At 43.2% G+C, this 23999-nt stretch overlaps 2 protein-coding genes across 28 annotated transcripts in view; one reads left to right on the plus strand and one right to left on the minus strand.

Moving 5' to 3' along the window:
- The window catches only part of DUSP14 (dual specificity phosphatase 14), a 32205-nt gene extending 20731 nt beyond the window's left edge, over nt 1–11474 (plus strand). The window contains exons 2-5 of one of the 7 annotated variants that reach the window (XM_089901038.1): nt 2832–2914; nt 4003–4687; nt 8895–9719; nt 10287–11474. In XM_089901038.1, coding sequence (XP_089757164.1) covers nt 4095–4687; nt 8895–8901 — 600 coding nt within the window. In that variant the 5' untranslated portion in view covers nt 2832–2914; nt 4003–4094 and the 3' untranslated portion in view covers nt 8902–9719; nt 10287–11474. Of the gene's footprint in view, nt 9720–10286 lie in introns of all 7 variants that reach the window. The other 6 variants (XM_089901035.1, XM_022552734.3, XM_089901039.1 and 3 more) reach the window with 6 other exon arrangements.
- The window catches only part of SYNRG (synergin gamma), a 92286-nt gene continuing 77146 nt past the window's right edge, over nt 8860–23999 (minus strand). For 11 of the 21 annotated variants that reach the window (XM_022552720.2, XM_089901017.1, XM_022552717.2 and 8 more), the window contains 4 exons: nt 11390–11473; nt 10945–11055; nt 10553–10588; nt 8860–9538 (listed from right to left, as the gene is read on the minus strand). In XM_022552720.2, coding sequence (XP_022408428.1) covers nt 9407–9538; nt 10553–10588; nt 10945–11055; nt 11390–11473 — 363 coding nt within the window. In that variant the 3' untranslated portion in view covers nt 8860–9406. The other 10 variants (XM_022552723.3, XM_022552722.3, XM_022552732.3 and 7 more) reach the window with 4 other exon arrangements.

Here is a 23999-nt window from a genome sequence, read left to right on the forward strand (position 1 = left end):
AGGTGATGAAGAGGTGTCCCCTGGGTGGCAGCCACAAAAGCCAGGGCACCAGACACACACAGAAGCTACTCTCCGAGAAACACTGGTGCTCTGGAACACAGCAGAGGGACAGCACAAAGACAGTGCCTGCCCTGTGAGGTCTCTGGAGAGGATTACAGTAGACCCTTATATGTGTGTTTAATTAGAAGCCTGCCTCTTAGGTTGCAAGCTATAACTATTTTTTAAAAACTATTTAAAAATGTTAAATATGCACATGTCATAGGGCTCAGCCCTTCCACTCCTAGGTATTTAACTAAGAGAAAGGAAGGCATATATGCACACTTACACATGAGTGTTTACATCAACTTTACTTGTACTAGTCTAAAACTAGAAACAACCCATTTCCATCAATAGGTGAAGAGATAAACCATGTTGTATCTGCACAATGGAATACTAGTCAGCAATAAAAAGGAATGACCTGTTGATAGACACAACTTCATGGATGAATGTGAAAATAATTATGCTGAGTGAAAAGCCAGACCAAACAGAAAAACCCTACATTGTATGATTCCATTGTATAAAAGTCTAGAAAATGTAAACTGTAGTGACAGCAGATCAGTGGTTGCTTGGGAATGGGGCTAGAGGGTGAGGGAGGGATGAATTATAAAGGAGCATGAGGAAATTCTGGGGGTGACGGATATGTTTATCATTTTGAGGTCATGGTGTCTTGAGTGTACACATATGTCAAACCTCATCAAGTTGTACATCAAATTGTATGTCAGCTATGTCTCAAGAGAGCTGTAAAAAAATGAAAATTTAAGTGCAGTGGTTACGTGGGAAAGGCAGAGGGACGTACGGGGGAGGAACACTTTTTTCAGTTATATATATTCTTTTCCATTATGGTTTATCACAGGATATTGAATATAGCTCCCTGTGCTACACAGTAGGACCTCATTGTTTATCCATCCTGTATATAATACTTTGCATCTGCTAATCCCCAACTCCCGATCCTTCCCCTCCACCCCCCTTTGGCAACCACAAGTCTGTTCTCTATGTCTGTAAGTCTGTTTTGTAGATATGCTCATTTGTGTCGTATTTTAGATTCCACATATAAGTGATATCATATGGTATTTGTCTTTCTCTTTCTGACTTGGCTTAGAATGAGAATCTCTAGGTCCATCCACGTTGCTGCAAATAGCATTACTTCATTCTTTTTTTATGGCTGAGTAGTATTCCACTGTATATATGTATCGCATCTTTATGCATTCATCTGTCGATAGACATTTAGACTGTTTCCATGTCTTGGCTATTGTAAATAGTGCTGCTATGAACATAGGGGTGCATGTATCTTTTCAAATTATAGTTTTGTCTGGATATATGCCCAGGAGTGGGATTGCAGGATCATATGGCAACTCTATTTCCAGTTTTTTGAGGAACCTCCACACTGTTCTCCACAGTGGCTGCACCAGTTTACATTCCCACCAACAGTGTAGAAGGGCTCCCTTTTCTCCACACCCTCTCCAGCATTTATTGTTTGTAGACTTTTTGATGATGGCCATTCTGACTGGTGTGAGGTGGTACCTCATTGTAGTTTTGATTTGCATTTCTGTAATGATTAGCGATGTTGTGCATCTTTTCATGTGCTTATGGGCCGTCTGTATTTCTTTGGAGCAGTCTATTTAGGTCTTCTGCCCATTTTTCAATTGTGTTGTTTTTTTTGTTGTTGAGTCGTATAAGCCGTTTGTATATACTGGAAATTAGGCCCTTGTCAGTGGCATCATTGGCAAACATTTTCTCCCAGTCTGTAGGTTGTCGTTTTGTTTTGTTTATGGTTTTGTTTGATTTCTGTTGCCTTGGGAGCCTGACCTAAGAGAACAGCGGTACAATTTATGTCAGAGAATGTTTTTGCCTGTGTTCTCTTCTAGGAGTTTTATGGTGTCATGTCTTATATTTAAGTCTTTAAGCCATTTTGAGTTATGTTTTGTGAGGGTGTGTTCTAACTTCATTGATTTGCATGCCACTGGGGAAGGAACACATTTTTAATGATACTGATTGGTGTTCATATTGTTACATAAATGAGTGAGTAAGAGGGCCAACCTGGAAGAGAATACAAAATGAAAGCAATTTCAAATTGCTGTCCACCACCAGCACCTCCTGTAGTTGACGTTCAGAGCTGCAGCCACCTCTGCAGCACGGCTCTTCACAAAGCTGGCTGGCTGCGGGCACCTGGCCCGGCTGCTGCACCCACTGTAGCATCTAGCACGCTGCAAACAGTCCCACACTGCCAGGTGGACTGTGGGCACAGGGAAGAGAGTCCAGCTTGCTCTGCATCTCTTGCTGGCCCCGTGAGCAGAGCCTTACATTTCAGCATGTTGTGGTCTCTGAATCTCCTCTCAAATTCATCTTGGTTGTGGCCAAAACAGCACTTAATATTTTTCACACCATGGGTTATGTGTCATTAACAAAAATCTGAGACTTGGGTTGATATTTCTTACTGGCACATTCTTTAAAGGCACATGGAGATATATTTAACATGCTTTCCGCTTCCTAGATTTATTCCAGTCAAACCCAATTTCGTAGTAAAAACCCAGGAGGAGGGCTTCCCTGGTGGCGCAGTGGTTGAGAGTCCGCCTGCCGATGCACGGGATGCAGGTTTGTGCCCCGGTCCGGGAGGATCCCGCGTGCCGTGGAGCGGCTGGGCCCGTGAGCCATGGCCGCTGAGCCTGCGCGTCAGGAGCCTGTGCGCCGCAGCGGTGAGAGGCCCGCGTACCGCAAACAAACAAACAAAGCCCAGGAGGAATTCTTTGGAACTTCCTGATTGACGATATTCTTGCCTCTTTGTCTTTCTGCAGATCTGAGTTGTATCCGTTCTCATCAGCACTCACTCACTTAGGACTTTGCAGACGCAGGACTCCAGAGTAATCAGACTCCTCAAGTGAGTAAGTCCCAGCATCACCGGCCTGTGGAACCGGGGATGTTCCTGTCTAACTGAGGTCACCGTGGGCATCCCTACGGTACCCTGGGTGGGGATAATTATGCGCACTTCTCAGAGGGCACAGACTATAAAGTGGTATGAAAGACTATATAGAGATTATATAATATTGAATGTCTTTTATAATAACTACTGTACTAATGAAAGAATATAGATGTTCAAATGTTAAATTTTAATTCCAATACATCTTAAGCCAGTGGGATACATCTTGGAGCTTAGAATTGGCTGAGGAAGGTGAAGTAATTTAGCCACACCCAGGGTCAGGTCAGCTAAAATGCTTATTAACTTAGACGAATGAATTTTTGAGACCATGGCCTTCAAATTGCCTAGGATTGTTTCCATGGAAATGACATAGCACAGGTATTCAAATGTCACAAATATGATAGAGTTAGCTGTTTTTTAAATTATAAAGGGCTGAGGTGACCATATGTCCTGGCTTTTCTGTAACTGATCCAATTCGGTATCTCTTTAGTCTGCAAAGGCCATGCATTGGATGTATTACCTAAAGCGATATCGTTTTTATACTTTGTTAAGTATAATCTATGTACGATCTCTATGTCTAGATTTAGGTTTAGGAAAATATGGCCATCATGGCTGTGGAGGTAGGCAAGAGAAGTATATGAAAGAACATGGCCACAGAAAGGATCACAAGTTCTGATTTCTTCCTGATTACCACGGAACACCACTCCCTTCAGTAAGAGCAAGACCCTGCAAGGTTGTTGTTCAGGGAGTAGTTGGGCTTCTTTCTGTCTTTAACTTTTCCTAAAATAGGATGACTTTCTATTTAGTGCCTTTAAAAAAAAAAAAATCACCGGAGTGCTGACTTTTACATTGGTTTTGCATATTGGCATCTTAGACTACTTTTCCTAACTATTAATCGATGAAAATGATTTGTCTACGTCCTGGAAAGCACACACTATTATAGAAGATAAGCATTTCTAATCCTTTTACCTCCCCATTCCACAAACACTGCCGAAGGCTGTGATGAATCAGTAGCGTTTAAAGTACTGACATACACCTGTATTTTGCAGGAAAGTGACTGTAATTTCCAGTTCCTTGGTGGAGGAAAACAAAACACTCTGGTCTTACTTCCAACGATGCAAGTGTGACTGCTGGCGTCTTCATGAGCTCCAGAGGTCACAGCACGCTACCACGGACTCTCATGGCCCCTCGGATGATTTCTGAGGGAGACATAGGAGGCATTGCTCAAATCACTTCCTCGCTCTTCCTGGGCAGAGGCAGCATAGCCTCCAACCGGCACCTCCTCCAGGCTCGTGGCATCACCTGCATTGTTAATGCTACCATCGAGATCCCCAATTTCAACTGGCCCCAGTTTGAATATGTTAAAGTGCCTCTGGCTGACGTGCCTCATGCCCCCATTGGACTGTACTTTGACACCGTGGCTGACAAGATCCACAGCGTGAGCAGGAAACACGGGGCCACCTTGGTGCACTGTGCTGCAGGGGTCAGCCGCTCGGCCACGCTCTGCCTCGCATACCTGATGAAGTACCACAACGTGTGCCTGCTGGAGGCGCACACCTGGGTGAAAGCCCGGAGGCCCGTCATCAGGCCCAACGTGGGCTTCTGGAGGCAGCTGATAGACTACGAGCGCCAGCTCTTTGGGAAGTCGACAGTTAAAATGGTACAGACACCTTATGGCATAGTTCCAGACGTTTACGAGAAGGAGTCCCGACACCTGATGCCTTACTGGGGGATGTAAGTCACCAAAGCCTGCATCAGCCCCTCGAGCAGTACCAGCAGCTGCTGCCCGCGTCTGCTCCCCCTTCACCTTTCTTTCCAAACGGTTGACTTTCGGTTCTCCCTCAAGTGTTTTTTACACTGGGTGTTCATGTCTGTCTTAAGAGAGAAGGAAGGGAGGGAGGGGAGGAACGTAAGGGGAATGCTTACATGGCTACTGACATTTTTAAAACTAACATTTTGGAATAGTGTTTATGAAAATCTTTAACTGGCTTTTAATCCTTTTTAACAATTTGAACAGTTTAATAAACTGGTTCTGCTCTATTCTCAATCCCATGCCTTTTGGCATCATGGGAGGAGCTCAGTGCAAAAAATCACTTTGGGCCCCGATTAACCCTTTAGATACGAGCTTTGCCCAAGGCTGCCGACCAAACAAATGCTTAGGGAACATTGATACCAGTGTCAGTCTCTACTGGATCAGCCCTCTTTCCTTTCCTCCTATTATTTAGTGACTCTGTAAGTAAGTTAAAAAACAAGCCTTTATTATTTAGCTGTTAATTATAATGGAATCTGCAAACACTCTGTTGGAATCAGTGTGCCCCAGGTCTATATTAGCATTATTTTTAATAAATATATCTGCTTAACATACTGGAATTTTTACTGATAAGAATTTCGGGGTGTGTATGTGTGTGGATGAGGGAAGAAAGATGCTCTCCAACAGCTATTAAAATACGGCTCCTGTGCTAATTATGAACGCTCCTTAAATCAGACAGACATCCCACCTGACTCACGTCAGCACTGCCCATCCTTGCAGATGGGCAGATGTTAACCTCATTCAGTGTTGGAACAGCAGAAAACAGCACAGTGTACACTCTAATAAAAGGTACGGTTTTCAGTTGTCTCTTGGGAACTGGAGGGCACCAAAGCAGTGAGTCCTCCACCAGAGAAACTTTTTTTGTTTTTTTATAAACTTTAAAAACGTATTTATTTTTGGCTGCACTGGGTCTTCGTTGCTGCACGCAGGCTTTCTCTAGTTGTGGCCAGCGGGGGCTGCTCTTCGTTGCGGTGCACAGGCTTCTCATTGCGGTGGCTTCTCTTGTTGCGGAGCACGGGCTCTAGGCATGCAGGCTTCAGTCATTGTGCACGTGGGCTCTGGAGTGCAGGCTCAGTAGTTGTGGCACGTGGGCTTAGTTGCTCCGCAGCATGTGGGATCTTCCCGGACCAAGGCTTGAACACGCGTCCCCTGCATTGGCAGGCGGATCCTTAACCACTGCGCCACCAGGGAAGCCCCCAGAAACCGGCTGGGACTTGGTAGAAGTTTCTATTAGCTCTTCTCTATTGCACGCTCCTGGGAAACCACTGGGCGTTACCAGGTTGCTCCTTGCTTTTATAGGGGAGCTGCTTGTCCCAGCAACGGCTTTGTTTTACTTCATTTCCTTGCTTACCTGTAGAAGAATTTCCTAGATTTTCAGTCTGTTTGCTTGTTTGGCAAGAAGCCCTACATATAATGCCAGTGGCCACGTATTTCTATACATTATATCCTCCAGATTTTACCTGGTTTGTGGCAATGGTTTCCCTCTAAAGTCCACCTTTTCTTATTTTATACAATTTGCCCACTTTTATAAACATGCACCATTAGTGTCTAGAGGGGAAGATTAAACTGAAATTACTAGTTTCTGTGGGAAATCAGGGCGCCCCATAAATGCCTCAGCAGCACATGATCAAAAATCAGTCAGGAAAACAAACTGGCTGTGGAGGCTACGGCTTCTACAGTATGAAGGCAAACTCTAAGTCTGGTAGTCTCTGGATAAATGTGCAAAACTCAAATTGTACACAGCAAGAAAATATTCTTGGTAATTAAGAAAGATTTCCTGCAGAAATCCTGGCAAATGCCGCTACTGGGATGTAACTTAGCACTTGGGAAGCCTAACACCTTTCCAATCTAAATGTTGGAGTCTATTAGCTAAAGGTCACGAAGGAAGGTACGTGACCTCCCACGGTGTGACGGGATATTTTGTAGTGATCCCCAGTGCAGAGCAAACATTTCAGATTTCTATAACATAAAGGCCCTATAATCTTTTCAAATCTTAAGAACACGCTAGTCATTAAATAAAAGGCAAGTCGAAGGCATCTGTAAATCAGCAAAGAATTATGCATATGCACACAAAAGATACTCAAATAATTTAAAATATGCAACCTATATGAACTAACTAGTAGCCACAGGAAAAATAAAGCATGGATAATATCCTCATATACCCTGTGCTGCTTCTACCTCAAGCATGTCCAGACAAAAATGACACACTAAGCCATAAAAAATTTAAAGGCAAAATACAACACCAAAACAGTGCTTACCAACTGCCACTCAAGAAGGGGGTGAAGCAGCTTGCACAATGCACTATATGGAAGTAAGTAACCTTGGTTACTGTTTCCAAGGACACTGGGCTCTTGGCTAGCAAGCGCTGAGGTGAAGCTGCATGCAGTGTTGACTCATTTTAATAAACCTGCATAAAGAAAATCAATGCAACGGTATTCCACACTCCCCAGATCTTTACTGGTGGATCTAATAAAACATTTCCAGTACTAAACAGATACTGAAAGTAGTGAATACTCCTTATAGCAAAGGCTTTTTATTGATGTCTGCTGTATTTTCCCCTGGCACCTCCCGTGGAGTGACTAAACCTATCATACTTGGTAAGGTCAGCAGTAATTATACTTAGGAATTTTATCTGAGGCATTCTGGAATATATCTAGAAATGGAAGCCAGTCTAGTTAACAGGTGAGCATACTTTTTGAAATGTCATCAATATGGACCACTGTGACAGAATAACAGTCCACACAGCATTTCCAAAAAATGCCTCTGCAATGTAAATTCTGTCAAACTGGGAGACACTTCTTGTCGCAAAGGTAGATTTTCTTATCATGGTCTATCATGGAATGTATAAGACCACTTAGAAGGCTGCTTGAAATTTGGTGCCGTGTTGAAACCCTAGGTGCTGCACAGGCTAAAGTGGAACCCAGAGGCCTCAGGCAAAGCCTGCTAGAAACCAGCCCACTTGTGTTGTCACTAACACCCACTGGCTCTGTGGAGGGCAAAGGTAACGATTCAGAGACAGCTGTCCCAGGCATTAGTAGCTGGAGATGGTATCATCTGGAGCAAATGAGAAAAACAGATTTACCTCATCAACAGTTCTCTGTGCACTCGGGCGCGCAGCCAGGTGAAGCAGAAGCCGCATCAGGAGCTCGGGAATGAAAATGTTGTCTACCTTTCTTGGAGCGGAGGGAAGTAAGAGGTAGTAAGGTGGAACACAACAATTTCCTCAAGTTTTGTCCTCAGGAGGGAAAATGATCTAATTAATTATGTAAAGCAGCAATTACACAGACAAAACCAACTCTTCCCAGCTTACAAATAAAAACTAAGTCTAGGTCAGAGAGCTTAAGCCACACAAAGTGAAACACACAAGATTCAAAATCTCTTGGTAAAGCACGTAATTAACAACTGAGAGAAACGTGTGTCCTAGTTTGGGGGGTTCTTCCCAGGAATAACACAGTCTTTAACCACCTGGCTTTTTCCCCCCTGATTTTATGCATTCATTTTAAGTGGCAAAGAAAATTCCCTATACCAGAGAGCATAAGCCTTTTCCTTCTAAAATTCAGTGCTGTTTTTGAACAGTTTCCTGCCTTTGCTTCTAAGTCACGTGCCTCTACCACAAATACACACCTTACTTTTCTCCTTGCTAGGCCAGGAGCTCCACCTTCTAACCCTGAATTAATTTCCCGGTCTCTCACAGAGATACTGCGGTATTGGTCCCTGTGCAGTCATTTCTGGAAATTTGGCTAGAGGCCTCTGCAAAGAGATTTCATTCAGCTGGCTTTCCAAATCTCATCTGAAAAAAGTATCACGTTCACAGTCTGTGTGTGAGGTAAAACAAGGCTTTCACTGAAGGCGCCTAAGGGCAACGATATTCACCCCGATACACTGAGATTCAGGCCTCTGTCAAAATGAACATTCTTCTCACTGCAAAGTTCCCAGGCATGTTTTGAGAAAGTTTTCTTATAAGTTGACAGTCTTAGAAATGAACGAAAAGAGTAGAGAATTGGGTCGGTTGCGACAGTAAAGCTGGTAAGTCTGCCCTCACCCACCTGCCATTGTCCGATGGAGAGAAACAGAATTTTTTCTATAAAAGTACCAGTTTAATCACAATTTCCCCCTTTTTATTCATTTCAGATATTAACAAACTAAATGCGGATAAATGCATTCTGCTTCACAGAACAGCAAGTGTTCTAGATACACACAAACACTGGATCAAAACATCCTTGCAACTCCAGTCCTATAGCAATAATTTGTTTTTCTTCAAATGTCAGTTCTTCACAGTTTCAATACGGCAGCAGCAAATATTCCTCAGATAAAGAAAACTGTGGCCCATGTTTTAAAACATCTGAAGAGAACTAGAGATAAGTCAGCAAACTTCCAGTGCAGTTTGGGTAGAGCAGTTTTAGCTCGAATACCAAAGACTGGCTGTGGGAACCTGGGGGCAAAGGTCGTTGGTGGGAAAGACTGGGAACTTCCGCAGCACTTCCTCCCCCGCCACCTCCTGAGGATTTCTTCACGTAGATTGATGGCGGTGGGGGGAGCTCTGCAGCATTCGCATTCTGTTTATCGGTCCCTGTCACCCCAAGGGGTGTGATGGAAAATAAACAAACTCAGGCAGTACTTCCCACAGGAGCTTTCAGGAAATTTCAGAGCAAATCAGGCAGGATGAGGCCGGGAGGCTTTGGTTCGACACAGTTGATCCAGAAATTGGCACAGCTGGCATGATACTGGTGTCCTCCATACGCCAGCTTGAAGCTGTCCGTTTCCGAGTTGAACGCCTGCCGGGAAGAAACAGACATGGGGGGCCAGTCAGGCTCCCTCGACACCTGGGCACTGACCAGCAGCCAGCACGGACCCCTCTCAAGGTCACAGAGGCTGAGGCCAAACTGGCACACACACAAAAGCTGAGCAGGTGGCTACAGGAATTCAAGCGAGAAAGTTTTTCGCCGCTAATTAAAGGTATAAAAATATCTTTACTGTTAAACCCAGTTTCAGCAAAAGGAGGCCAAATTGTTCCTAGAAAAGGCAGACAGAGGCTGTGTGGGTCGGCAGGGGTCCTGACACTGGACGAAAACAGCCACGGGCTGGGGATCATTTTGATCTCTCTGTGAGGAAAGCAGCCCGTCCCTGAGGCTGGCATTTGACTGTAACAGGCCGTCCCTTAAGTTCCTGAGGCTGACTGCAGCCCTATCATGAAAGCAAATGAAAGATTAAAGACTCTTAGGGTCTAATGCCATTCGGAGCTGATAACCCAACTGACATCATTAAAAAGTCCAAACAGGTATAGGATTTGTAAAAAATAAAGATGTTAAACGCAGCAGAATGATTTCCAGATGAATAATGCTTACCGGTAAGTTACAGTCAGCCAGGCCTAACCTCAATCACTTCCGGGGTGTTTTGTAAAGCTCAACAAGTAAACAAATAAATAAAGCTCTAAACCCTGAACAATTTGTTTTTGTCTGCTAACGGCCAAGTCCTGAAGCTCTCTGATCTCATTCTGTGTGTCACTACCACTTCATCTTCCAGAAGCTGCTCTTCCTGTTACCCTGTTCATCCCAGAGGAAAATAACAGCAACACCAGAAGCCAGCTATGAGCCACAAGCATGCACAGCAGACGGAAGTGGACCCGCACGGACATGTTAGTTGACTGAATCAAACACTATGGGAACGAAAAGGACTCAGCAAAGGATTCATGATTGGAACAGCTCAGGATGGCAGTGGAATCATCGAATTTGCCTTCCACACTCAAAATTAAGATGGAGACGCTAAGATAACGCGTAACTGGTTCATACTTTTTTAGGATGTTCTTCTGCAGGCTTCTCTTCTTTCTGAAATAACGTTGAAACCATAAGGTCAACAAAATTCCCAGAACAGGGCCTCTGGCCTCCAAACGAGTCCTTACAGGTTTAACCTTTTCTCCTTGCCACCCCACTGTGCAGAGGGTGGGCAGGCACGTGCCAACAAGCCCGCTCCTTAGAAAGGCAGGAGCTGCCTCCACCCCTCGACAGCTCCCCCCCCGCTGCCCCTTTGAAAGAACATGTCTGCTTCTGTGGTCAGATTTCAGGGCTTGATAAACTCCCCTCCTCTGGTCACAGACCTTGCGGAGAAGGGCCAGATGGGATTGCCTCCTGGGTCGGTCAGGGAAGCAGCCCGTGCAGGGGAGCGGGGAAGGCAGGTGACTTACCCGGCTCCTGGAGTCCACGTTTAAAAGGCACACCCCACAAGCAAGCTCCTGAGCGTTTTTAATCCCGGGCCGTAGCATACAAGAGGAAAAATCCAGTGAATTTTCATCAGGCTGTGAGGACAAGACAAACGGGTAAGAAGCCAGGAGTTCCACACGCTGCTGGTTTCACTCCCTGATCAAACATCCCAACAGGGCCAGCAGCAAATTCAGTCCACTGTCTACCACCACCAGTACAATTATTCCATTGCCCAGACGTTTACCGAGTACCTGCCCTGCTGTGTTCTAGTTGCTAGGGATGTTAGGATGAGCACAAAATGGTCCCTGTCCTCTGAGAGCTGTTTAGGGTCAGGGCGAGGTGGGTGTCAGGCCACACTGTGCCACGAGACCCACACTAGGCGTAAGGACCGAGCGCCGGAGCACAAGGGGGAAGGGGTGGGGCACTTACCCAACTCAGGGGGAAAGGAGCGTGGTGGCAGAGAATGCTTCTGAGAACTTCCAAACACGGTGGCTGAGTCCTGATGGGTGTTTGCTAGGTGAAAGGGGTAGGGTAGGATGAGGTAGGGGAGGGAAGGGTATCTACTCTATGTAGAATAAGCAGCCTGGGCAAAGGCCTCTAAGCAAAAGATCAGGTATGAGAAGAAATAGGGAGTGGGAGCCAAGCTTACGGAAGGAGGGAGGAGATGAAACTGGAGCACGAAGGCCTTGAAAGGAATACGAGGGGTTGAGACTCTATCCTGGGAAGCCCTAAGGGTTGTAACTAGATTGTAACAGGATCAGGTTTGTACTCTGGACAGAACCCTCTGGTTGCAATGCAGGCAGGCACTGAACTGGGGGTCTGGGCCTCTGTTCCAAGGCTGCAGTAGTGAGCCGGGAGACGGGTCCTGAAGGTCAGAACTGAGGGAGCAACAGTGCGGAATGGAGAGAAATGGACACATGAAGAGCTATTAAACCCGAAGAATCAACAGGCCTGGCGGATCTGTTAGATGTGCGAGGAGGGGAGGGACTGGGCAACTGAAAGGATTCACCCTAACGGGGCACGTGAGAGGAGAACCAGTTTGGGGATGGAGACTGGGGAGAAGAGTTCAGTTTGGTACAAGCCGAGTCGAAGCTGCCTGTGGGACAGCTGGGTTCTGATGCTACATGAGCAGGCAGATGGATATACAGGCCTAGCACTCAAGAGCGAGAGATCTGGGTGTTATCGGCTAGGGAGAATAAGTGTACTAACAGCTAACAGGTCAAGTCTTTACCGGTGCTAAGCAGTACGCTAGGCCCTTTACATACGTTATTTAATTTATTCCTTACCAAAAAAATCTATGACATAGGGAGCGTGTCACCCAATGATGAAAAGCCCAATGATTGAAAGCTGTTAATTTCTTAAAAGTTAAAATGCACATCTATTATATGAGCTTGCAATTTCTAGATATTTTTATCTAAGAGAAATGAAAACACGTTAACAAAAGTCTTATACAAGAAGTGTTCATGGCAGCTCTATTCATATTAGCCAAAACTGGAAAGAGCATGCATCTCTAAACAAGAAGATGGATTCAAAAAACATAGTATATTAATACATTGGAATATTACTCAGTGATAAAAGGGATCAAACTGATACACACAACACAGATGAATTTTTACAACATGCTATGTAAAAGAAGCTGACACAAGAATATATACACTACATAATTTCATTTATATTAAGTTCTAGAACAGGCAAATCTATGGTGATGGAAATCTACAGAAAATGGATCACTGGCTGTTTTTGGAATCAGATCAGGGGACTGACTGGGAAGGGGCAAAAGGGAACTTTAGGGGGTGATGAAAACACTCCATATACCGATGGGGTGTGTGCTACATGGTTGTGTGCATTTGTCAGAACTGGTCCAACTATACATTCAAGATCTGTGCATTTCATTGTATATATGTTATTCCTCAACTACGAAAAACACTTGAATAATAAAACAAGACAAAAACAACCAAAGAAAAGCAGAAAAAACAAAGCAAAAAACCAGAATGGTAGAAAACATTTGCAAATGATGCAACCGACAAGGGCTTAATTTCCAAAATATACAAACAGCTCATGTAACTCAATAGCAAAAAAACAACCCAATCGAAAAATGGGCAGAGGACCTAAATAGACATTTCTTCAAAGAAGAAATACAGATGGCCAATAGGCACATGAAAAGATGCTCAACATCACTAATTATTAGAGAAATGCAAATGAAAACTACAATGAGGTACCACCTCACACGGGTCAGAACGGCCATCATTAAAAAGTCTACAAGTAACAAATGCTGGAGAGGGTGTGGAGAAAAGGGAACCCTCCTGCACTGTTGGTGGGAATGTAAGTTGGCGCAGTCACTATGGAAAACAGTATGGAGGTTCCTCAGAAAACTAAAAACAGAATTACCATAGGATCCAGCAATCGCATTCCTGGGCATATATCCAGGCAAAACTATAATTCAAAAAGATATACACGCACCCCTATGTTCACAGCAGCACTATTTACAATAGCCAAGACATGGAAACAACCTAAATGTCCATCAACAGATGAATGGGTAAAGACGTGGCACATATATACAATGGAATAGTACTCAGCTATAAAAAAGAACGAAATAATGCCCTTTGCAGCAACATGGATGGAACTAGAGATTATCATACTAAGTGAATTAAGCCAGAAAGAGAAAGACAAATACCATATGATATCACTTCTATGTGGAATCTAAAATATGACACAAATGAACCTATCTATGAAACAGAAACAGAATCACAGACATAGAGAACAGACTGGTGGCTGCACAGGGGGCAGGGGTTGGGGGAGGGATGGACTGGGAGTTTGGGGTTAGCAGATACAAACTACTACATACAGAATGGATAAACAACAAGGTCCTACTGTAGAGCACAGGGAACTATATTCAATATCCTGTGATAAACCATAATGGAAAAGAATGTAAAAAAAAGAATGTATGTTATGTATAACTGAATCACTTTGCTGTACAGCAGAAATTAACACAACACTGTAAATCAACTATACTTCAATTAAAACAATTAAGAAAAAAAGATTTTGGATTCTTAATGTGTAAAAGTTAGGTATACATGAACTAATTTATTTTTCTTATATATGCTCTAGAGCAGAGTTTCTCAAACTTGGCACCATTGACATTTTAAGCTGGATAACTGTAAGACGAGCTTAAAAGACCTGTAAGACCTGTCCTCTGCATGTAGGATCCCTGGCTAATTTGGGGCAAAACTGCTCCCCTCCCCGACTATTAAGAACTGACTTTCCAAAGAGGAAGACGTATGTGTGCACGCATATAAATACATATATACACATAAACCCACACACGTATGTAAGCTGATTATAAATTTTACTGATATAAAGAATGTGTAGCCCACAATTTACAAATAATAAAATATACCATCATCTTTACTGTAGATTCCACATAGTATCTTGTTCTCACAAGATGCTTTCTTGGATTTTTGCCCAACTCTTAGATCAACGACCTTTGCTTGCTTTCCTGAAAGAGTGTTAGTTCTGAGGTGAAGGCTGATGTTTTCATGTGAAGGACTAGGGCTAGACTGAAATGACTCAGACCTACTTCAGAACTTCACTTGTCTGTCAAATATAGGAGTGACTTCTTTGCTGAAACAGATAATAGTTCTTGAATACTGGAGAATCTTTCCTCAACTTTTGGTTCTACTCACAACATAATGGCTACAGACACAGCATACTTTTAAGTTTAATCTACATTATTAACATTTTCTCTATCACCTTAAGTCTAGACAATCAACAAAACAAGTCAAGCCCTGATTTGAAGCATTTGCTGACTTCCATGGTATAAATGCTCCCCCTATGGTCGATTTCGAGCTACCAGTGTGATGTCACTGAACATGGGGTTGGGAAGAGATGCATGCAGCACCATCATATAGTATTTCCACATATGGATACAATGGACTAGGGTGACCAACTTCCTGGTCTGTGCCAGACTGTTGCCATTTTAGCTCTGAGGACACCCCTCGGTTCTGAGCAAACCGGGACAGCTGGTTGTCCTATGACAGACATCAATAACCTCAAACACTAAGGACAAAGCAGGTGGGAAAGGAAGTGAAGATGGAAGGGAGTCGATAGGAACAAAGTAAAAGGGTCCATTGTCCTGTCTTGAGAACCAAAAACAAGAGCAGAGCAAGTCAAGTGTGAGAAAGTTCTAGAGTTACCAAGTTGGGCTCAGAAAGATGTCTGAGTTTAAGATTGCCCAGGCTCTGCAGTGTGATGTGATAACACCATCCAGTGTGATCATGCAAGTGGGTGGCTTAAGTGAAACAGAGACAAGGGGCTTGTAGTCCAGAGAGTCAAGGATCTGGGAGCCTGGCATGTTGGCTGGTTTTTCCTCATGAATACTGAGGTGACCAGGATGATGGCAAATTGGACAATAAAATAACAGCTACATGTTCTATAGTTACTTTAGGCTGAACCACTGAGAAGTTACTACACTGTCTTTGTATTTGCAAAACTGTATTCTTCTCCCTAGAAAAATGTGTAGATTATATACGATATTTCTCCAACCATTTCTTTTTAATATGAAATAAGTATCTTTTAAAAATATTTATTTATTTATTTGGCTGCGTTGGGTCTTAGTTGCGGCACTCAGGATCGTTGTTGCGGCATGCGAACTCTTAGTTGCAGCATGCATATGCGATACAGTTCCCTCACCAGGGATCGAACCCGGGCCCCCTACATTGGGAGCGTGGAGTCTCAGCCGCTGGACCACCAGGGAAGTCCCTCCCCATCCGTTTCTAATTTGAAATAGTAAACCATGTGCTAGGTTCCATAAACCTCTCTTAAACTAACCTGAGCTGAATCCATTTGGATTACCCTTAAGGAAGGAAGGATACACAGTTCTCAAAGAAGAAAAAGGGAGGTGGCAGTTTCAACTGTGTGAACCTACATGGCCTTAGCCAAGCCAGAGGATAATTTGTTTGTTTTTTAGTGTAATCACGGCCAATTTGGTCAAACCTAGAAGCAGGTGGAATTATCATCTGTCTGCTGTCCAATTCTGTCCTTTGTAAAACAGTAACGATTTCACTTGCCCTACCTCCCTCCCTCCTTCAATTGGTGTTAGGACCCTCACAGATACATAAAAAGGGCTCTGGAAAGGATAAAATACTCTAAATGATCACCACAATTATTCACTTTGACAAAATCTAACAAGCTTTCTGAAGAGGTTAAAAACATAGTAGTATGTCTATAATCTACATTATAGACATTTATCATGTTACTGAATGAGGACTAATTGAGAAATAATTAGAACCCGGGGAAACTCTGAATCTTGAAATCAAATCCAAGTTAATAAAAGCCCTTTTAATACCTGTTTACCAAAGGAATAAAAGAAGCCAATGAAAAGGTCATCTCCAGTGAAAATCGTAAGGCTCTGCATAAATTACCCTGTAGTCAATTAATCTTTCAAATGATAAAATTAACCTTTATAAATACACATCTATTAGCAGGGAGATTATTGTAGTACACAGTGTGACACCAATCAAATGGCCCTAATTCTATAAGGAGGTATGCCCTCTACAGGTACCTTAAACTGCATATCACCTACTTTAACTGCCAAGTATGTCATGCATTTAGTAAAGATGAAAGACCCAGCTACATTAGACATGACCTGCATACACTGACAAGTCCCAGAGTCAGACTGGGATATATAATCCTGAATCTTTAGCCAGTAATAAACTACTAAAATGGTATCCAAGAAAATCATTATTAAGGAAGAAGAGTTTGGTAGTGTTTTAGTGTTACCAGTAGACTTATTCTCCTTCTTCCGGACAAATGTAGGATGGGCCTTCCCTGTCCTCTAAATTAGGCACAGTCGTGTAACTTGCCACGATGTTAACAGACTGTGAGTATAAGTAATATGGTCACTTCTGGAAGGAAGCAAGACCAATGTGCTATTTGTCATGTTCCCTTGATACTCCCATAGTGACCAACTATGTTCCACTCGGTGTTGGCTCTATCAACCCAGATCCCGGAGTAAGGAGGACATGGAATAGAGTCCCTCCAACTTGAGATGGAATAGGAGCTAGGAATAAAGCTCTGTTGTTTCACATTGCTAAGAACTGGAGCTGGGAGGTGTTGCTTGTTACCGCTGCAGAACTTAATTTGACTGATACAAAGAGTGATCTAGACACAGGTTCCACAAGCAATTCTACACCTTTGATTTTGGTTACAATGTAACCATTCTTGGTTACAATGGTTTTTTTTTTTTTCTGGTAATTTTTCCTACTGCTACTATAACAAATTAGCATAAATTTAGTGACTTAAGACAACATAAATTTATTCTCTTCCACTTCTGGGGGTCAGAAGTCTAAAGTGGGCTGGCAACACTGTATTCCTCCTTATCTAAGCTCTAGGGGAGAATCTGCCTCTTTGCCTTTTCTAGTTTCTAGAGACTGCCTGCACACTCTGTGGACCACGGTTCCATCTTCAAAAGCAATAGTGTAGCATCTGCCAATCTCTCTCTCTGCTTCGAATGTCACATTGCTTTTTCTCATTCTTATTCTCCTGCCATCCTCTTACAAGGATCCTTGTCATGCCTCTGGGCCCACCCAGATAATCCAGGATAAGTTTCCCATCCAAAGACCCTTAACTTAATCACATCTGCAAAGTCCCTTTTACCACATAAGGTAAAACATTCACAGGTTCTAGGGATTAGGATGTGGACATTTTAGGGGGGTGGGGAGGTGTTATTCTGTCTACCAAATCCACCTTCTGCCAACTGAAGACAGCCGTGCAGAGACATGGTTAAGATTCTGTCTCTAAAACACTGTGCAGACTGGCAAGATGACAAAAATGCTATCATTACTAAAACAAACAAACTGTTCTGGGGCTTCCCGGGTGGCGCAGTGGTTAAGAGTCGGCCTGCCAATGCAGGGGACACGGGTTCGAGCCCTGGTCTGGGAAGATCCCAAGTGCTGCAGAGCAACTAAGCCCGTGCGCCACAACTACTGAGCCTGCACTCTAGAGCCCATGAGCCACAACTACTGAGCCCTCATGCCACAACTACTGAAGCCCACATGCCTAGAGCCTGTGCTCCGCAACAAGAGAAGCCACTGCAATGAGAAGCCCGCACACCGCAACAAAGAGTAGCCCCCGCTCGCTCCAACTAGAGAAAGCCTGCGTGCAGCAATGAAGACCCAACGCAGGCAAAAATAAATAAATAAACAAACAAACAAAACAAAACAAAAAAACTGTTCTCCTGACATGCCACAGCAATGGGAAGTAAGTACTCTGAAATTCACTGCTTATTTTACATCAAAAGGAAGTACAGAAGAATTTTATTATACTGAGAGTAATAGTGGAATCACAGAGCCAGGGTGATTTTCAGTTGACCACAGGTCAGGAGAATAACAGTCCTGTCTCTTCTCGTAGATTTTATATGGCAAAAATGGATTAGTATTGTTTTCCAGGACTAAGTCTTGGTTACCAAGCTACTGAACTTCAATTCAATCCACAAGCATGAGACAAAACTTTAAGATAACAATTCACTCATCTCACTAAAATAGGGGCTTTTTATCTCTTGAGAAAAAAGTTCCTTCAACCTGTGCCCAGAGGAGACAGGCTTTTGCCACAAGAGGGAGTTTTAGTCCATGGATAAAGGGAGCATGAAAGGGAAAGGGAAATGTAACTTTGCTAGTATCACTTCCAGCCTAAAGGAATATTAAGGAGCCACAATTTGGAGGTTAAGACTGTGTACTCTGCTTTCCTTAGCCCAAGCTGCATCCTGGAACCTTTTCACTGGAGAAAATTAATGCAGCCTCCTTTTGATGGGAATAGTTTCATGGAGTCTTTGTGGGAAGAAACGAGTCTTTTTTTTTTTTTTCAGTACGCGGGCCTCTCACTGTTGTGGCCTCTCCCATCGCGGAGCACAGGCTCCGGACGCGCAGGCTCAGCGGCCATGGCTCACGGGTCCAGCTGCTCTGGGGCATGTGGGATCTTCCCGGACCGGGGCACGAACCCATGATCCCTGCATCGGCAGGCAGACTCCCAACCACTGCGCCACCAGGGAAGCCCAGTTCAAGTAAGTTTTATAGACCGAGGACCTACTAGTTATCAAGAGGAAATGCCATGGTATAATCAGGAAAAATACCTGAGTAAAGAATGATTATTTTTCTGTCACAGCTAACCTGGTGAAAAAAGCAACTATAACTGGAATAGCATGGGTAACTGGAGAAACAAATACTCAGTGGCGGTCACGTACAACGTGCAATGCATTCCTGTGTTGTCTAGCGGCAGATATCTACCCTTCCCTGGTGCCTAAAAAATGTCAGGTAAAAATCACTCTAGCATCTAGACATGGATGCTAGAAATGGATGTTCCTAATAGGAGTTTGAAGGAGAGGGCAAGAATGCCTGTCCACTCTTCCCACTTACCTCCTATTTTGCCATGTGGAGGGATTTAGAACCACCATAAGTGAGAGGGCAACACTCCTAAGTTAGATGTGTGACCAAACCCAACAGGCTTCCTTTGAAATCACAAAACCAAATTCTATGGCTTCTTTAAAAAGGTCTGAACAAAACTAATCCTTAGTGTAAAAAACCAGAATATGACGTATCTCTGAGTGCGGTGATGACAACAGAGGAGCATAAGGAAAGCTTCTGGGATGATGGGCTATTCTGTATCTTGATAGGGGTATGGATTATATGAGGTATGCATATGTAAAAAACATTGAGTGGTATAACTAAGATTTTTGCATTTTACTGTATATATATTTTACAGAAAAAGAAAAAAGAAAAGAAAGGTCTGGAGGGGCAGGGTCAAGAAGGCAAGCCTTTCTCATGAGCAAGATGTACCAGGATGAAACTGACTTCCATTTCACCCACTGACAGCAGCTCCCTTAAAGCAGTAATCCAGGCCAAGATTCTCCCCAAATATCCTTTGCTCCAAACTGAAAAGGACTAATACATAATGAACCTGGTTAACACACTTGGTCTTTTGTGATACCTTTTCTTTAAAGAGGTCACGGCAAAGAAAGATGCTTTGCAACCACAGCCATCTTTTTCTTTTTCTTTTTTTTTCTGGCCCTGCTGGGCAGCTTGTGACACCTTAGTTCCCCGATCAGGGATTGAACCTGGGCCCTCGGCAGTGAAGGCGTCGAGTCCTAACCACTGGACCACCAGGGAATTTCCACAGCCATCTTTTTCTAATAGCACCAGAAGAGACGGGTTTGTCTAGAAGTCTAGTTTTCAAAATGTTAGTTACAAGAAGAAACTGCCTGTCACCAGAACAAAGAAACTTAAAATCTAAGTGGCAAGGGGGACTCTTTTAAGCTACTCTATAATCCTGGGATACGAACAGGGGAAAAAGTGTACAGAAAAGAACTTGACTGTTTACAGCAAGTTGCTGCCAAGATAGACTCCTGGTGTTTCATCTCATTAACCTTGATGCGAAATAATAACCCACTCTTCCCCAAAAGGCTTCTGCCTTTCTGCTTTTACCCACCCAGCTTGCCCACTTCAAGGAGGCAGCAGAATACAGTGGCTGAAAAAGGAGACTTAGGACTTTCAGACTGAGTCCAGGTCTCACCAGCATCTCTGTGCCTGAGTTTCTTCACCTGTAAGAAAGGGGGAGAATAACAGCATCTACCCTCAAGACTGCTGTATTAATTATATCCATGTAAAGAGCTATGAACAGGGTCTAGCACACAGTAATCACCAGTAAAGGCTGGCTAACGATGCCAATATTTAGGCTTAACGTGGTCATATCAGCACAGGGTTAGGAGCAGAAGCTGGGTGAGTTAGGAGAGACCCAGGCCCACACTGATCTCTAGATTCCAAAGGTGAGAGAATCTCTAGATTTTCTCCTAAAGGTGAGACCTTTGTGAGACCGAGAGGCTCTGATGAACTGCGATGCTAACGATGCAAAGGGGACACACCTGGTAGCATGTCCCTCTCCATCCCACAGCCTCACAGGCATGCCACGTACATTACCAGCCAACCAACTTCATGCGTAGCTGGAGTTAGGAAGTAGTTTTTAAAAACACCAGGGTTTTATCACCCAAACACAACCCTATCACTATTCTGGCGTATTTCCTTCTAGCCCTGTAGTAATAGTTCTGTTATTTCAAACTTTATGCTTCTTTAAAAAATGGCGGCCTAACATCCTAGTATGAAGAGTCACACAACTAATTCTCCAGATTTGGACTTTTAGGTTATTTTCAATTTTTCACTTTTACAGAGAACAACTTGTGCATTTAACTTGCTTCTTTTTGTGAGTTTGTATGTAGAACTCTTGCCTTAGGCAGTTTTCCGAGAAGTGGAATTACCAAGTCAACTGCTCTGAATGTTTTCAAGTCCTTTCATTCATTCAGCACCTACCGGGTATTTACACGGTGCCTGGCCAGACAGAAAATGAACAAAATGTGGTCTTGGTCCTTGTTCTCAACGAGTTCACAGGTGGAGGGGAAAGCATGTTGTCAGACACCTTTCCCATAGGGTGGTACCAATTTCCTAATCAGGGCTTTCCTGGTGGCGCAGTGGTTGGGAGTCCGCCTGCCGATGCAGGGGACACGGGTTCGTGCCCCGGTCCGGGAAGGTCCCGCGTGCCGCGGAGCGGCTGGGCCCGTGAGCCATGGCCGCTGAGCCTGCGCGTCTGGAGCCTGTGCTCCGCAACGGGAGAGGCCGCAGCGGTGGGAGGCCCGCGTACCGAAAAAAAAAAAAAAAAAATTTCCTAATCAATGAATTCCTAATAAATCCCCTAAGAAGTAGTCCAATTTTACCACATCAACACGATCAGCATTCAAATAAATAAACCAAACCCCATACTGGGTTTACTAGGAGGTAAAAACTGAGATCTTGTCTTAATTTGAATTAATGTTTACTGCTTAGCTGTGCCTCCTCTATGAATCACTTCATGTTTTGGTTCCGATTTTACTGGAAGCTGGTATAGTTCTCAGTAATTTATATGTTTTCTTTACAGAGCAAAGACTTGCGGTCACTGTCAGTATGTGCTGCCGCACGTTTTTTCTCGTTTACCATTTCATCTATTTTTTTCCCGCTTGGAAGGATTTCCACTAATCTGTACTTGGAGCTATGCCATTCAATCTCTACGGAGAGATTTCCTAAGAAACTACTCAATGAAACCTGCTGCTTTCTTTACTGAAAGGATATTTTTGAAGATAATGTAGATTATGTTAGTTTCCTCTTTATGAGAACCCACAAAAGAAGTTTCTTTCTGAGTACCAGAATAATTATGCTTCCTGAGTAGAGGGTTTATTTTTATGTTGTGAACACAGTGAATCATGGAACCGATCACGTCTTCTTTACATCGGTGCCTAGAAAGGGTCAACTGTACAGCTCACCGCTAGCAAATGCCAGCACTTTTAAAGCACACATTTTTGGGGAATTCCCTGGTGGTCCCGTGGTTAGGACCCTAGGCTTTCACTGCCAAGGGTGGGTTCAATCCCTGATCGGGAGCTAAGATCCTGCATGCCTCAAGGCCAAAAAAAAAAAGCACATATTACTGTACACTTCATACCTGGCTTTAACTTATTTCCCTAGTTTCATTTTCCCTTTGTTTTATTTTCCTTATCCATTTATTTAAAAAATTTAAACCAGTTATTAAAATAATGAGGTACAAAAATGCTTATCTTGCTTGAAAAAAACTGGAAAGTTCAAAAAAGTATAAAACAAAAGGTACAAAGTCCCACCAAACACTGTGTTAGAACACAAGGGAAAAAAGGACATACACTATAGGATATCACTTACATGTGGAATCTAAAAAATACAAATGAATGTATATAAAAAATAGACTCACAGACATAGAAAACTAACTATGGCCACCAAAAGGAAGGGGGAAGGCGGAGGGACAAATTAGGAGTATGAGACTAACAGATACAAACTACTACACATAAAATAGATAAGCAACAAGGATTTACTGTATAGCACAGGGAACTATATTCAATATCTTGTAACAACCTATAGTGGAATATAATCTGCAAAGAAACAAAAAAAACCAGATCATTATGCTATACACCTGAAACTAACATAATACTGTAAATCAACTACACTTCAATTAAAAAAATAAATAAAGGACACAGTCCTGCTTTTAAGGAGCTGAGAAGCTAGTGGGCAAGAAACAAGCAAACACAATTATCAAGAAGCGTGGTAAGTGCCCTGACAGAATGTGCTATGGACACACACAGGAAGGGCATCTAATGCAGACTGAAGGCCTCTTGGAATGAATTCTGGGACAAATGATGCAAAGTCCAGAGGGGACAGCAGTCTAACAGAGAGAGAGAGGCCAGGGCAGCCCAAGTGATGGAAAAGACCTTACTCACTGAGCTAAGGAGTTTAAACTTGACCCTGAAGACCACGGAGAGTCACTGCAGGATTTTAAATGGGATATAAATGACACAGATTAGCATTTTAGAAAAAGACATCTGAGAGTGGTGTGCAGAACGAATTGATAGTGGATAAAAAAATGAACCAGTAGGGGGCTTCGCTGGCAGTCCAGTGGTTAAGACTCCGTGCTACCAATGCAGAGGGCGCAGGTTTGATCCCTGGCTGGGGAACTAAGATCCCACATGTCTCGCGGCCAAAAAACCCAAAACATAAAACAGAATCAATATTGTAACAAACTCAATAAAGACTTTAAAAATGATCCGCATAAAAAAAAGTCTTAAAAAAAAAAAAGAATGCTATGAATTTTTGCCAAACTTGTTAAATTTAACCTCTTGAATTCAGTTTTCTATAAGTATTTCTTATCACCCAATGAACATAATTTTATCTCTTCTTTTCAAATATTTATAACTTCATTTCTTATTGTATTGGCCACACAGTATTTTTTTAAAATAATTAGGTTATAAATTGAAAAATGGCCAAAGAAAACAAAATAAGAGATTTGGGAAATGATTCAAATGCTTTAAGAACTTAATAGTACAAGCCAGAAGCAACATAACAATGGAGAGAGGATATGCTTGCCGTTGAAGACAGGTTGCTGGGAGAGCCGGGAGTCCTCCTGACCATCAGTGCAGCGCAATGAGAATTGGCTGCTCTTTCAGATG

Source organism: Delphinapterus leucas, chromosome 19 (genome assembly GCF_059928025.1).
Source record: "Delphinapterus leucas isolate spDelLeu-1000000601 "Yukka" chromosome 19, BTC_Dleu_Yukka2, whole genome shotgun sequence".
In the NCBI taxonomy this organism is placed as follows: domain Eukaryota; kingdom Metazoa; phylum Chordata; class Mammalia; order Artiodactyla; family Monodontidae; genus Delphinapterus; species Delphinapterus leucas.